The sequence below is a fragment of the Meles meles genome, chromosome X (genome assembly GCF_922984935.1).
Source record: "Meles meles chromosome X, mMelMel3.1 paternal haplotype, whole genome shotgun sequence".
Taxonomy (NCBI): domain Eukaryota; kingdom Metazoa; phylum Chordata; class Mammalia; order Carnivora; family Mustelidae; genus Meles; species Meles meles.
Window position 1 is genome coordinate 78,089,657 of NC_060087.1, and position 17,211 is coordinate 78,106,867.

General features: G+C 33.8%; 1 protein-coding gene across 3 annotated transcripts in view; it reads left to right on the forward strand.

Annotated features, from left to right (window-relative positions):
* The window catches only part of DIAPH2 (diaphanous related formin 2), a 1,125,504-nt gene that overhangs the window by 482,046 nt on the left and 626,247 nt on the right, over positions 1-17,211 (forward strand). For all 3 annotated transcript variants that reach the window (XM_045995095.1, XM_045995096.1, XM_045995097.1), the window contains one exon: positions 11,718-11,819. In XM_045995095.1, coding sequence (XP_045851051.1) covers positions 11,718-11,819 — 102 coding nt within the window. The remainder of the gene's footprint in view (positions 1-11,717; positions 11,820-17,211) is intronic.

Here is a 17,211-nt window from a genome sequence, read left to right on the forward strand (position 1 = left end):
GAACACAAGAACTTTATGAGAGATAGTAAAGCATGGAGTATGTTTAATATCTCTACTGAACCCTCTTATCTTAAATTATTTAGTAGTAAGTATGTGGTAGGTAACTGTGACTCTCCTTATGTATTTATGAAGAGTGGTAGAGCCTAGTGTCAATAGCATGGACTTTGGGGTCAAACAGTCTAGGATTGAATTCCAGCTCTGCCATTTAACTTTTCTCTGAGATCTATTGAAAGTCCCTGGGGATCTCACTTTCCTTATTGTAAAGTAGTAATAATACTGATACTGTTATGGACTGAACATTTGTGTCTCCCTAAAATTTATACATTGAAGCTCTAGCTCCCAGCATATTACACGTAATTAAGGTTGAGTGAGGTCAGAAGTGTCGGCCCTGATCCAATAAGACCACAGAAGTTGCTCATTCTCTTTCTTCCTGAATACACACAAAGGGAAAGCCATGTGAGCACAGAGTGAGATGGTGACTACCTACAAGCCAAGAAAATAGCCTTCAGAATAAAACCTACCTTTTTAGCACCTTGATCTTGAAATTCCCTGGCTCCAGAACTTTGAGAAATAAATTTTTGTTGTTTAAGCCACCCAGTCTGTGACGTTTTCTTATGGCAGCCTGAGCAGACTAATATGAATACCTCCCTTTCACAGTTACGAGGGAAATCCATCCAGTGGAGTGTCTGGTGGTAGTTGCATATATACTGTTAATTAGTATGTGTACCCAGTATTTTACAGGTCATATGAATCTGGGGATAGAAATAAAAATTACAAAACTATTGTATGAATAATACAACTGAATTGGTTTTGCTGGAAGTAGTCCTCAAAAGGTCTCTTTAACTGGTTTAGGAATTCTTCAGGGGAGGTTTACTTGTATATATAATGCCTATATATTCCTTAATTTTTATATGTTTAACCTTCAGAGTATCCTTTGTAAGGTTTGTTATTCATTGAAACTCTTAAATTGCCTTTTTTGAATAGAGCCATTTTTACAGATATGATAGTGCCATATACCAATCAACAGTTCTGTTTCTGTTAGCATTGATTTTTCTTGTTTGTCTGCACAGGAATGTATGTGCAGATGTTTTAATATTTTTGTTGCAATTTGACTTTCATTTATAAATTATGTGATGAATAAGAAATGAATATGTTGAAACTAGTGATAAGAAATATGTGTATCAAACATAATACTATTGTGAAGATTGAATTCCTTAGTCATGCTGAAAGCAATGGATCCTTAAGCCTCTCCTCATAGCACATCATTATGTTGATGAAATTTGGTTTATTTGAATTTCACTAATAAATTCTGATAGGCCTCTAGGGCTAGGCCACCAGTTAATGTGTGTCACTTTATTCTTCCTGCTCTGTTGATGGAGCCACTTGAAGACTAGGCTTCATTTCTATGCTTCATCCTCTGGTTCACAAAGTACTTTTTCCCCAATTTGTACCACAAAGCATTTTTGTCCTATGCACTCATATATTAGAGACATCTTTAGTGGTGAAATCCTTTTGTTCCTTATCTTTGTTTCTCTGTTCATTTTTGAATTGATAGTATATTTACATGGTTTAAAGTTCAAGAGGCATAAGAATAGTGTACAGGGAAATTTCTTTTTCTCATCTCTGTACCCCAGCTACTCAGTCCCTTCCCTAGAAGTAACTAATGTAATACATTTCTTATATTTCCTCCCAGATACATTTTATGTATATGCGAGCAAAGACATATATTCTTCCCTCTTTTTTTTTCTGTAAATGTTAGTACTGAATAGTCTTGTATAACTTGGTTGCTTCATCTAACAATATTTATTGAAGACTGTTTCATATCATTCTATGAAGATCTTCCTTGGTCTTGGATATAGCAGCAGAGTGATACATTGGATGGACATTCCGTAGTTTAATCTTCTATTGATGAGCTTTTGGTTTATTTCAAATCTTTTGGTATTATAAGCAATGCCCAGTGTAACATAATTTATTGAATCTGTCTGCAATAGATGAACACTTATGACATTTTGCTATTAACAATACTGGAATACATAACATTAAACATTAACCATTTTGCACAAATAAGAGTATATATATAGTATGAATTCCAAAATAATGGGAGTGCCTATTTTTTCCAGGAATGATTCTAGATGGTAGCATGTAACAGTGAACAAAACAGTGACAAATCCCTCTTTTTAATAGAGCTCATATTGGGGTGCTTGGGTGGCTCAGTGGGTTACGGCCTCTACCTTTGGCTCAGATCATGGTCCCAGAGTCCTGGGATCAAGCTCCACATCAGGCTCCCTGCTCAGCAGGGATCCTGCTTCCTCCTCTCTCTCTCTGCCTGCCTCCCTGCCGACTTGTGATCTCTCTCTCTCTGTCAAATAAATAAATAAAATCTTGAAAAAAAATAGAGTTCATATCAAAGTGGAAGGTAGACATTAAAATAAAAAACACATTTGATGTCAGATGGTGATAATTGCTTCTGAGAGAAAATGAAGCAAGCAAGGAGGAAAATACGTGGCAGGAGGGAGGAGTTCTGATTTGGAATCACGTCATCAGAAAAGATTTCTTTGAGAAAGTGACATTGAATAAAGATCTGAAAGAAGTAAAAGAATATTTGGGGTGTCATAATAACAAGTGCAAAGACTGTGCTGTAGGAATTGTTCTGGTATTTTTGAAGAACAGCAAGGAAGCTTGTGTGGCTAGAATGAATGAGAAGAAAGTAGCAAAAGATGAGATCAGAATAGTTATGGAAGGGACATGAAATATGAAGTAGGATATTCTATGCTATTGTGAAGACATTTCTTTTTACTCTGAATAAGGCAGGAAGCCATTGGAGGGTTTTGAATAGTAGAATAACATTAATTAGTGAATTGACAGGGTAGAATGAAGAAGGGGAAAGTTAGAATAGAGACAGGTTATTAGGCTACAACGATAACTCAGGCTAGAAGTAATGGTGGCTTGAAACCCTTAGCTAGAAGTGGAGATGATGAGAAGTTATCAGATACTGGATTTCCCAAAACATGGGATGTAACCTGTGAGAGGGAAGAGTTAATGATAACTTGTTTGTGTATGTGTGTGTGTGTGTTTGTGTGCATGCACATGCACATGTGGTGCCAGTGTATATTTTGCTTCAACAATTAGGATTGGGTTGCCAATTGTTGAGATGGTTAAGACTATGGGAAGAGCAAGTTTGGGTGTAAGATAAGGAATATGGTATAGGATGTGTTAAATTTATAGAGCTTATTAGACAAGTAGAAATACCCAGGAGATGAGAATCTTCTTTTTGGATACCTAGTTTTCCAGTGAGCCTTCACTTGAATAAATCCTTGGTGAGATCTACAACACTGACCTTCAAGCTTTTGTTAAGCTATACCTGAAACTCAGACTGAAAAATCATGGCTACGAGCATATCAGTGTGTTATTTTGTTCAGTCTTGCTCACAAGGTTAACTGGCTTTTGCATTAAACTCAATTGTGTGCACGACTTGTACCAGTCTGAAATAGACCACATTATAAAAGAGAAACTTCAATATGATGAATACCCAAAGTGTTCTCTACAAGAAATATCCTATTAGCGTGGCAGTACTGGTTTTATCATCATAATTCCTACTGTTGTGTTTCTTAGCATTCAGCTTTGACATACTCAGCTCTTGGGATTTATTGCTGGACTTACTGATTTGTGGCATGAATTAGGAAATTTTGCGTAACAGGGAATTCTCTGAGTGTGTGGGATGGACAGAAAAATATCAGTCCATACATCTAAAGTTGCAGCCAACTTACAAGTAAAGGAATTAACTATAAAGCTTGAATAAGGTACTTCACCAAGGTTAAAGGTTAGCAGGAGTAAGTTCCACCACCTTATTTGTCAAATACTAGGTTGAGGTAAGAACCATGCTTCCATTTTGGTGTTTAAAATATCACTTCATGGGTGACTGGGTGGCTCAGTTGGGTAAGCATCTGCCTTCAGCTCAGGTCATGATCCCAGGGTCCTGGGAATTGAGCCCCGTGTCGGGCTCTCTGTTTGTCAGGAAGCCTGCTTCCCCTCTCCCTATGCCTGCCTCTCTGCTTGCTAGTGCTCACTCGCACTCTGTGTGTGTGTGTGTGTGTGTGTGTGTGTGTGTCTTTCTCTCTCTGTCAAATACATAAAGTCTTAAATAAAATAAAACAAAATAAAATACCACTTCAAACAAGGGAGATTCTACCTAAATCTCTAAGTTAACTTTATTTGTCCTCCCTAAAATAAATATTACCTTCTGTGCTATTGAAGCCCAATTGAAAATATACAATATTAGCTATGCATGTTAACACTATGTTAAACATAGTGTTTTGGTGACATTTAGCAGTGTTCCGTAATTTGCTTAATGAACAGGTGTACAATCATATTAGTTTTGCAGATGTTCATTTGCAGTAACATGTGCGTCCTGATTTGGGGGTTCTTATCTAAACTATGACCAGTTAAAAAAATGAATAAACTACCATCAGTAAGATTTGTTTCTTAATTAGGGAATTATTACAAAGTATGTATGTGTGATTCCCACAGTTTGAACCATTAATCTCATTTAATGTGCTGTAAACTTCAGGAACATTCCTGTTAATGCCATTGCTATGGCTTGAGGTACAATGCAGGTGACAATGAAATCTCCCTTTCTGTGGGATTCCTTGGTTAGAGCACAGCTGTAGGCAACACAGAAAAGGGAAGCCTCACAGATGCAATATGGGGCACATAAGAGGAGATGGAAATGCAGTCTCATACTGCATATTGCATCAGCTTTCCCTCTCAAGATTTGATAAACAAATATGTTAATCTTCACAAAATAGATACAAAAACAGTTGAAAATAAAATTGTGCTTGCTGACCAAACTGACAGATCTTTTTTTTATATATAAATTTATTTATTTTTTTCAGCGTAACAGTATTCATTGTTTTTGCACAACACCCAGTGCTCCATGCAATACGTGCCCTCCCTATTACCCACCACCTGGTTCCCCCAACCTCCCACCCCCGCCCCTTCAAAACCCTCGGTTGTTTTTCAGAGTCCATAGTCTCTTATGGTTCGCTTCCCCTTCCAATTTTTTTTTTTATAAACATATAATGTATTTTTATCCCCAGGGGTACAGGTCTGTGAATCGCCAGGTTTACATACTTCACAGCACTCACGATAGCACATACCCTCCCCAATGTCCATAGCCCCCTCCCCCTCTCCCAACCCCACCTCCCCCCAGCAACCCCCAGTTTGTTTTGTGAGATTAAGAGTCACTTATGGTTTGTCTCCCTCCCAATCCCATCTTGTTTCATTTATTCTTCTCCTATCCCCCTAACCCCCCATGTTGCATTTCCACATCCTCATATCAGGGAGATCATATGATAATTGTCTTTCTCTGATTGACTTATTTCACTAAGCATGATACCCTCTAGTTCCATCCACGCAAACTGACAAATCTTTACCTGTAGTTTTTATTATTCCTTCCCATAGTGTTTCTGATTCCTATATACCCTTGGTCCCCGGATTTCCAAGGATAACAGTTTATAAAGTGTATATATGTATATATATATATATATATATATATATATATATGTATATATATATATATATACGTATATATATATACGTATATATATATATATATATATATACACATGCATATATGTATAAATCTGGTCATACAATTTTTATTTTTGTGTTGGAATAAATAGAAGTCTGCGTAGACTAATATATATTGGAAATACCCGAGGTACCAGCCTCCCAGAATGAAAAAATGTTAACATTTCGTCATATTTACTACAGATATTTGCTTTTAAAAAAATAAAACATTAGAGATAAAATTGAAGTTTCCAGGGTTTTACTTGTTCTAGTATTACTTTCCTCCCCCAAGAAACATGGTTATTAATCTACTAAGTATTTATTCTATGTTTTTAAAGTTTATATATATATATATATACATATATATATATACACACACACACACACACACACATACATACATTTACAATTTATAAACAATATAAAGATTGTTCTGTTTCATTTTTAATTTAGATGAATGCTATTATACTGCATGCAACATTTTCCATGATGTTTATTTTTCCATTCAGAATTGTAATTGAGATCTATTCTTATTGGATATTTAGCTGTAGTACACTCACTATAAATGCTGCATTGTATTCCATTATGTGAATATAGCACACTTTATTTATCCATTTCATAACCCCCTGGCATGTGGGTCGTTTCCAGTTTTTGTCCCGTTGTAAACATTGCTGCAGTTAACATTGTTGTCTCCTTGACTGTTTGACCCATCAATGGAAAGATTGGGTTATACTTATGGTAAGCACACCTTAGATGTATTAGATGCTAATAAATGTTTATTTTCTTTTGTTATCCTAATTTTTACTACCACTGTTGGCACAATCAAATTCTGATTTTTTTTGCCTCCTCATCCATACTCGGTATTACAAGACTTTTTGTTACTTCAGTTTGATGACTCTAAAATGGTATTTAATTGGTTGTTTTCATTTGCATTTCCCAGATGACTGGTGAGGTTGAGCGTCTTTTTATTACTTGCTGTATGATCTTGGGCAAATAACTCAAGTTTTCTGTTCTGTAGTTTCCTCCTTTATAAAATGATATTGGTAATATCTATTATATAAGGTGACAGAGGAGGTATTTAATAAAAGTTGATTTTGGTGATGATTGTGATGATTGTGGTCACAGTCACTATTACTAGTACTACTATCACTGTTATTGTTGTAGTTCTTATTATAATACTTTCTCCTTTTATGTGCTCTCTCTATATATATGTATATACACATATATATTAATATATATCACTTATAAAGTAATATATATATATATTCCTTTGGCCACTTTCAGTTGTATTTGTACACTGAATCTGTACACTGAATTTTTTAGTTGTATTTGTACACAGAAATAATAGATTTTCCCTGCCTGCCATTTACATACTTGAGCTCATGTTAACATGAAATTATTTATTGAAGTTTAACACCTATTTCAATTAATACATGAAAAATTATTTCCATATAGTTAGAATCATTTCTGGAATGTATAAAATGGAAAAATATTTATTTATATAGAGAGATCACAATTTTTAAATCAATGTATCTAAAACAAGTTGGGCATTTACTTGGATATACATATATGTATGAATAAAGTTACATAACTATTTTTAGGTGGTTTTTTAATACTACTGTTACTGGTTTTATTTATCCTGGTTTGTATAGAGTATACTTACTAAGAAGTGTCATATTTTTACTTCTCCACATATTCCTTATAATATGATTTAATACATCACTTGATGCTGATTTACGATACAGGGTTTGTTAACATGAAACTACTTCCAATAACAAAAAGAATTTGTAGAGTGATATGCATATATTCATTCAAACTATATTATTATGGTTAAAGAAAATAATAAATGTTAGATATCTTTTGGAGATACTTCCCTAATTAGTAGTTTACATATGACCACGTATGTAAGGAAAATGAGTAGACATTTAAGTCTATATGCATGTGGCTAGGCTCACACATAGTAGGTCCTCAACAAGTATTTGCTGGATAAATGAATGGATTAATAACATTGATGCTGACTCAAGGAATCAATCTTTCTCACTGGAATTTTGAGATAAAGTAGGTATAAAAATTTATTGTGATTTATAGTAGTTATCATTATGTAAATCATTCAGTGTTACCCATTTATAATATCTTAATATCTGCTACAACTTATAGATATCTTGTCACATGTTGTATGTACCCACTGGGAGCAGAAATTAATAGGGGATTTATGAAAACTGCCTAAATTAGATCAGGAAAATATTATAGCCATGTTTACTTTATGCCAGTGAGCATCCCTCAATTTTAAGGAAATAAGTTTGTAGAACAATTGCAGATAAAAAATCCACATATGAAAGGAAATGTAAGAATACTTAATAGGACTTTTATATAATTAATATCTTGATGTTAACACATTTAATAATAATACAAATGTCTTTATTATACATCATTATCTTTCTACAGACAGTATTTTATGATGTTTCATTATTATTTGGTCAATTAACAGTGACAATTGAAGCACTCAAATTAATTCATCAGATTCAAAACCAGTGACTGTATGGTTTTTCTTTTGCATATGGAAAGATCACATTTGATTATAGTCCTTATTATGAACATGAGTACCGTAGGGCCATTTATGATAAAATCAGTTACTGAAGTTTTTGTATTGAGACTTAAAAATAATCTCTTCAGTACCATTCAAATAATTTCAAATTTAAAAATCACTATAATGATTTATATTATAAATTTAATATAAATATAAATGATTATATTATAAATTTTTATAATTATAAAAAACTATAGGGGCACCTGGGTGGCTCAGTGGGTTAAAGCCTCTGCCTTCGGCTCAGGTCATGATCTCAGGGTCCTGGGATCGAGCCCCACATCGGGCTCTCTGCTCCGTGGGGAGCCTGCTTCCTCCTCTCTCTCTGCCTGCCTCTCTGCCTGGATGTGATTTCTCTCTGTCAAATAAATAAAATAATACTAAAAAAAACTATAATTTAAGTTTTTTACATTATGATATTTTTTGTATAAGCACTTTTTACATAAGATTTACCTGCTCACAAATTTTTAAGTGCACAATACAGTCTTATTTTTACTTACTATAGCTACAATTTTGTACCACTGATCTTTAGAACTTATTCATCTTATATAACAGAAACTTTATACACTTTGAACAGCAACTCTCCACTTCCACCTTACTTGGTCCCTGGCAAGCACAATTCACTCTTTGTGTCTATGAATTTGACATTTTAGATGCTTCATAATTATGCAGTTTTTGTCTTTCTATGACTTGCTTATTTTAAGTAGCGTAATGTTCACCAGGTTCATCCGTATTATTATATATGGCAGGATTTTCTTCTTCTTCTTCTTTTTTTTTAATGGTGAATAACATTTCACTATATGTATATACCACAGTTCTTTATCCATTCATCTTTTGATGGACATTTAGATTCTTTTCATATCTTGGCTGTTTTGTGAATAATACCACAGTAAATATGGGAGTGCAGTATCTCTTTGAAATTCTCAGTTCTTTTGTTTATATACCCAGAAGTGGGATTGGTAGATCATATGGTAGTTGTAGTTTTAATTATTTGTAGAATCGCCATAGTGTTCTCTGTAGAAGATACACCATTTTATATTTCTACCAACAACGTACAAGTGTTCCAATTTCTCTACCACATCCTCATTAACACTTTGTTTTGGTTTTGGTAACAGCCATTCAAAGAGCTGTGAGGTGATATCTCATTGTGGTTTTGATTTATATTTCCCCCATGATATTGAGGGCATTTCCATATACCTGTTGGCCATCTGTATGTCTTCTTTGGAGAAATGTCTATTGGACTTAAATTGAGTTATTAAATTGCCCATGTTTTAATAAAATCATGGAATATTTAATTTTTTAAAGCATTTGAAACATAATAAAAGCATCCTAGGATAGGTAACATTTTGAAACATTATGAAAGCAGGACATTTTTAATATAAGAAGACTTTAGTGCTATCTGGATCAAAGTTTCATATGTCATTACCTCTCTTCAGATTCTCTATTTATCTAAGCCCGTGCTTGTGATCAGTAGGGAATGCTTTCAAAGACAAGAAAGCCGAAGACAATAATAGCCACTGGTTAATATTCACTGATCATGGCAAAACTTTATTGTTTGTGAAAGGCTGTATAGTTAGGGAACTATTTTAAACTAGCTTTGCTCTAGTAATTCTCAAAATAGTAGTGCCCAATCACGGAAGTCTTACCATTTCTTCAACCTAAGATAAAGCCAATTTACATACTGTAACGGAAATAGATTAGGATTTAGGATATTAAAAATGTCTAATCTTAATTTTAAACAACTGTTTGAGAAGGGGAGAAGTTGGAATATATTTTAATAAAAAAAATGCAAAAATATGAAGTCATACAAAATGAGCATTATGTATGTCTGGGTTACTCCAGAGTCTTGTTAGTTTGCAGAAAATCTTACAATATCTGTTATACTGCAGCATTTTCATCCTATATGTACTTGGTTAACTAGTCTCCTATGGTGGGTTTAAGGCATATTGGGAGATTAGGACAGTTTTGACTGTCTTTGGGAAAATTTTTCTTATATTCCGGAAGTAATTAAAATATGATTCAGGTACCTTTTTTTTTAATGAACAAAGGATATGATTTTTGGACTGTCATTTTTTATATAGAGTTGTTTTAACACGGGCATGGTTTGGACACGAGGTCATGATTTTCAAATGTAATTATTATCTAGTCTGCTTAGACTCTGTGTCACTTTAGATCAGTCATAGTGGTAAAGCTTAGAACTAAATGTTAGTACTTAGTTATTCAGGTAATTAATTTTATGTTATTCTTTCTAGGAAGTTCATTTAATTTTCTTATATTTTACACCATTAATACAAAGGGGATCTTAATGGACTTGCATTATTTGATGCATCCTATAACATGTATAGAAAGTTTTCTAGATGCTAACATGTGAACACATCGCTTAGCAAAAATGTACTGTAGTTATGCGTTGCTTTTCCTCTAAAGAAAATTAGTAACTCATTTGTGACCTCTTTAGCAAAAATTAGATATGTTAAAATAATAAAAATAATGATTTCGTCAAAATGAAATTATATTTTTAAAAGTAATAAGCATTATTATTATGGTTATATGATTCAATGATGAAGTTTAGCAGCATACATTTGGGGATAAAAGCATATCACTACTTGAATGAAAAAACAATGTTGTCTTTACTTATGTTTTTTAATGGTCCCATTACTTACAACCCTATTTTTATATTAGAAGAAGTAAACTGCCAACACCTGAGTACAATAGTAGCTGTGGAATTTTTGTATAGGAGAGTTTAGGGATTTGCCATAAAGCTTCACTTTCATAGCAGATAGCTACATTGTTTTTTAGTTTGGTTTTTGGGGTGGATGTTTTGAGGTAGACCTGATGGAGGTTATGGGGGGCTAAAGCCACTCCTTGGCACTGCTACTTCTCACAGTTTCAGGTCATTTGAACTGTTAAGACCTAGAGGATTACCTTCTGAACAGAGCATAACTAAATATTTTCTTCTAATAAGGCAAAAAAACTGTTATGGAGACAAAGATAATTAAAAAAAACAAGTCTTTGAAGTTCATTAATTATGTGCATGCAAATGATGCTGTTGTTGTACAGCTTGCAAATGGTTCATATTTATTCTTCAAAGCAATCTCAGCAGGAATTTTTATATGACAACCTGTTTAGCAGTTAAAGTTACTTTACATACTTTAAAGCAGTTCCACTGAATTAAAGACATTCTAAATTTTAGCATATTTTAGGATAAATACATAACTGCTTTTTTCCTCAATTAATCAAAATTAGGGAGACTTTACTATATATTTAATTCCAGTGCTACTGTAGATACCTGGTAAAGGAGTAGTGAATATTGCACATTAGGTAAGAAACTACAATTGATTTTTGGTACTATTTGGCTTATCTTTTCTGCTTAAGTGCCAAAATTTAGTTTGTAGGGAAACCTCTAAATTGGTCTACATTGTTATATTTATCTCTTTGAACTAATGAAATAAACACATTTACTGATTTTTGGCATAAGTTTTTTAATGTAGTTAATATGCCTTACTAATTGATTTCATGTGATTGAATTAATACCATAACTGTTTATGAATAAACGTTTCTCCTTTAGTTCAAAAGAATGTAGAAGCTTCAGAAGAAAAGAAGATCCTGCCTGCAAAGAAGAAAGTGAAAGAATTGAGAATTTTGGATCCCAAAACGGCCCAGAATCTGTGTATGTGATATTTTCTATATAAGGGGTGGTGATGAGGTGGTGATGAATATTTTTACACAAAGTTGTAAGTAATTTGAACAAGCACATTTAGCATCTACTAGAAACAAAATTGTGTGTAAACATGATTTGAGTTGCTTTTTTGTCATTCTGCCAGAATGGAAACCATCATAATTTAGTCTTCCTCAGGCCAGATGAAATATGAATAATAAAGCTTTGGAAAATACTGATAATTAAGCACTGTTAGAAGACAGAGTAAGACATTAGGTTCACTCACAGAGTTCAAAAGTGTCATTTTCCCCCTTTCCGCCTAGACCTGGGTATATTCACTGATCACATTGGGCAAATCCTTTTATTGCTATTCATTTATAGTTGATGTTATTTTGATATTAGAGAATTAAATTGTTAACCACTGCACTTAAAAACTGGTCAGTGAACTGGGGGAGGAATTAAGATGGCAAAGGAGTTGGGAGACCCAAAGCTTGTCATGGCTCTTGAACACAGCTAGGTAGTTATCAAATCATTCTGAATGCTCAAAATAATTGGAGGTCTGAGAGAACAAAAACTGCAAGTCAACAATTAGAAAAGCTACTATATTTTGGAAGGAATCCCAGAACATGAAGGAAGAGAAAAGGGGACAATTATAACTAAAAACATCCTAATCTAGGGAACACAGACATCAAAATCCGAGAAGCAAAAGATTTCCTGTTAAATCTAACAAAATCTGATCATTGCCAAGGCATATAATAGTCAAGTTCACAAAATACAGAAAAAAGAATCCTGAGAGCAGTAAAGGAAAAAAAAAAGTCCTTAAACTACAGAGGAAAATAGATCACATTCACAGCAGATCTGTCCACTGAAACATGGCAGGCCATAAAAGAGTGGCAGGCTATATTCAATGTGCTGAATGGGAAAACTATGCAAACAGAAATTCTTTATCCAGCAAAGCTATCATTCAGAACAGGAGAGATAAAAGAGTTTCCCAGACAAACAAAAACTAAAGGAGTTCATGGCCAGTAAACCAGCCCTGCAAGAAATCTTAAAGGGGAATCTTGGAGTAGAGGGGGAGGGGAGGCAACAAAGACTAGAAAGGAACAGAGAACATCCCCAGAAACACCAAATCTACAGGTAACACAGTGGCACTATATTAATATCTTTTAGTAATCACTCCGAAAGTAAATGGACTAAATGCTCCAATCAAAAGACAGCATATCAGAATGGATTAAATAAAGCAAAATCTATCTATATACTCCCTCCAAGGGACTTACTGTAGACTTAAAGACACCTGCAATTGAAAGTAGGGGATGGACAGCCATCTATCATGCTAATGGATGTCAAAAGAAAGCTAGAATAGCCATATATAATCAGAAAAACTAGATATTTAAGCAAAGACTGTAACGAGAGATGAAGAAGAGCATTATATCATTAAAAAGGATTCTACCATCAAGAAGATCTAGCAATTGTAAATATTTATGCCCCAAAATTGGGAGCACCCAAATACATAAATCAATTAATAATAAGCATAAAGAAACTCATTGATAATAATACAATAATAGTGGGTAACTTTAACACCCCACTTAGAGCAGTGGAAAGATCAGATCATCTAAGCGGAAAATCAATAAGGAAACAATGTCTTTGAATGACACACTGGACCAGATGGACTTCACAGATACATTCACATTTCATCCTAAAGCAGAAGAATAAACGCTCTTTTTCAGTTTACATGGAACAGTCTCCAGAATAGATACATCCTGGGTCACAAATGAGGCCTCAAGAAGTGCAAAAATTTGAGATCATACCATGCATATTTTCAGACCACAAAACTATGAAACTTGAAGTCAATCACAAGAAAAAAATTCAGAAAGACCACAAATACATGGAGGTTAAAGAACATCCTACTAAAGAATGAATAGGTTAACTAGGAAATTAAAGAAGAAATAAAAAAAAAATTACATGGAAACAAATGAAAACGAAAACATGACACTCCAAAAACTTTGGCATGCAGCAAAGGCAGTCCTAAGAAGGAAATACATTGTAATACAAATGTACCTCAGTAAACAAGAAAAGTCTCAAACACACCCTAACCTTACACCTAAAGCAGTTAAAAAGAGAACAGGAAATAAAGCCTAAATCCAGCAGAATAAGGAAAATTATTAATAAAGATTGTAGGAGAAATCAATGATACAGAAAAAACAACACAAAAACCATTAGAACAGATCAATGATACTAAGCACTCCTACTTTGAAAGACTCAATAAAATTAGCCAGACATATCAGAGAGAGGGAGAGAGAGAAAGAGAGAGAGAAACCAAACAGATAAAATAACAAATGACAAAAGAGAGCTCAGAGACAAAAACATAGACATACAAACAATTATAAGGCAATACTATGAAAAATTACATGCCAACAAACTGGGCAATCTGAAAGAAATGCAGAAACTCATAGAAATTACAGACTACCAGAACTGAAACAGGAAGAAATAGAAAACTTGAACAGACCCATAACTAGCACTGAAATTGAATCAGTAATCAAAAATCTCCCAACAAACAGGAGTCCTGGGCCAGAAGGCTTCCCAGAGGACTTCTACCAGACATTTAAAGAAGAGTTAAATTGTTTCAAAAAATAGAAATGGAAGGAAAACTTCCAAAGTCATTCTAAAAAGTCAGCATGACCTTGATTCCAAGACTAGTCAAAGACTGTACTAAAAAGGAGAATCACAGGCCAATATCTCTGATGAATATGAATGCAAAAATTCTCAATAAAATACTAGCTAATTTAATTCAGTAGTACATTAAAAGCATTATTCAGCATGATCAAGTGGGATTTATTCCTGGGATGCAGGAGTATTTCAATTTGTAAATTAATCACTGTGATACACCACACTAATGCGAGAAAGGATATGGACCACTGATCTCAATAGATGCAGAAAAAGCATTTGACAAAATGTGCCATCCTTTATTGATTATAAACCATCAACAAAGTAAGGATGGGTAGAAAATGTCTCAATATCATAAAAGCCATATACAAAAGACCCACAGGTGATAACATCCTCAGTGGGGAAAAACAGCTTTTCCTCTATGGTCAGGAACAAGACAGGGTTGTCTACTCTCACCATTACTGTTTAACGTACTACTAGAAGTCTTAGCCTCATTAATCAGACAACAGAAAGAAATAAAAAGCATCAAAATTGGCAAGGAAGAAGTCAAGCTTTCACTATTTTCAGATAACATGATACTCTATGTAGAAAACCTGAACGACTCCCCTAGAAATTGCTAGAAGTAATACATGAATTCAGTAGAGTTCCAGGATTTAAAATGAACTAGGAGAAATCCACTGCATTCCTATCCACCAATAATGAAGCAGCAGAAAAGTAATTAAGGAACCAATCCTATTTGCAATTGCACCAAAAACCATGATGCCTAGGAATAAACTAACTAAAGAAGTAAAAGATCTGTAGTCTGAAAACTATGGAACAGTTATGAAAGAAATTGAAGAGGACACACAGAAATGGAAAAGCATTCAATGCTCATGGATTGGGAGGACAAACATTGTTAAAATATATATACTACCCAAAGCAATCTACACATTTAATGCAAGCCCTATCAAAATACCAGTATCATTTTTCACAAACAATCCTAAAATTTGTATGGAAGCACAAAGGACCCTGAATAGGCAAAGCAATATTGAAAAAGAAAAACAAAACTGGAGGCAACACGATTCCAGATTTCAAGTTACATAGCAAAGATGTACTGGTCAAGACAGTATGGTACTGGCACAAAATTACACACATAGCTCAGTGGATTAGAATAGAAAACCAAGAAATGGACCTACAAGTATATGGTCACCGCATCTTTGAGAAAGCAGGAACAAATATCCAATGGAGAAAAGACAGTCTCTTCAACAAATGGTGTTGGGAAAACTACCCCAAGATCCAGCTTTTGTATCCCAAAGGACACAAAGTATACATTTGAAGAGGTACATGCACCCTGGTGTTTGTAGCAACATTATCATCAATAGCCAGACTAAGGAGAGAGCCAAGATGTCCATTGATTGATGAATGGATAAAGATTGTGTGTGTGTGTGTGTGTGTGTGTGTGTGTGTGTGTGTGTGTGTGTAATGGGATATTACTCAGCCATCAAAAAGAATGAAATCTTACCAATGATGTGAATGCAGCTTGTATGTATTATGCTAAGTGAAATAAGTCAATCAGAGAAAAATTCCATATAATTTTAGTCATATGTGGAATTTAAGAAAGAAAACAAATGAACATATGGGAAGTGGAATAAGTAAAAAAGGAGAGAGGGAAACAAAGTATAAGAGACTCAAGAATACAGAACAAACTGACGGTTGATGGAGGGAGGGCATAGGTTAGACATTTGATGGGTATTAAAGGGCTCTCATTGTAATAAGCACTGGGTATTGTATGTAAGTGATGAATCATTAAATTCTGGTCCTGAAACCAGTATTGTACTTTATGTTAACTAAATGTAAATAAAAGTTAAAGTGTTTAGTGCACCTTAAAGCCTTTAACAAATCAGTCAGCCATTAAATATGTTTTTGCTAAAGCAGCTGGACAGTTAAATGCATCTTTAATTAATTAGGCCTTAGATTCTATTTTGGCATATTCTCCCCTCTCTTTTGAATTCAGCATTTTTTTTAACCACCATGTAGACTATGTTTATATTCTGAGGATACTCAAACACTATGCATGAGAAATTACATCACATCAAGCATTTGTAATTATGCAAGGAAATACCATGGGAGTTTATTTTGTTAAGATCCCTTTGTTAAGGGATCAGATTAAAATAAACAAATCATCATTCTCCTGTGATTTGGAATGTTGCTGTCAGAAAAGAAGTCTCCTAATAGTTGTGAATGTGTTCATTGCTTAACTGAGAGTACATTTTCTTTATAAAATGAATGCTCAGTAATTTAAAAAAAAAAAAACAATGTGATCTTAATTCTTAAATCTTAATTCTTAAATCTTAGTTGATATCTGTCAACATTATTTATTTAGGTTATGGAGATATCACTTGGTGTTTATGTCTAGGTAATCATTTGCCTAGACAGTGAGGATTGGCTTTTCCTTTAAGCTCCAATGATATCATAGAGACCTTTAGATGAAAAAAAAAATAATCAGAGGAATATATTCATGTTCTGGTGATAAGAATATAAATGTTCATTAAAATGTGTGTTTTGTGGAAGTTAAAGTGGAATGTGTTGTTAAAAAATACTTTCTGAATTAGTGTAAGCTTTTGTCAGTGTAATCTGCTGACTTATCTCAGTATAACATATATCCAATTGAGAAAAAATTGAGAGGGAAAATTATGAAAATATAGAGCTTCTAATAGTATACCACATGATTTTCAGCAGGAATTCAGATAACATTGATGAC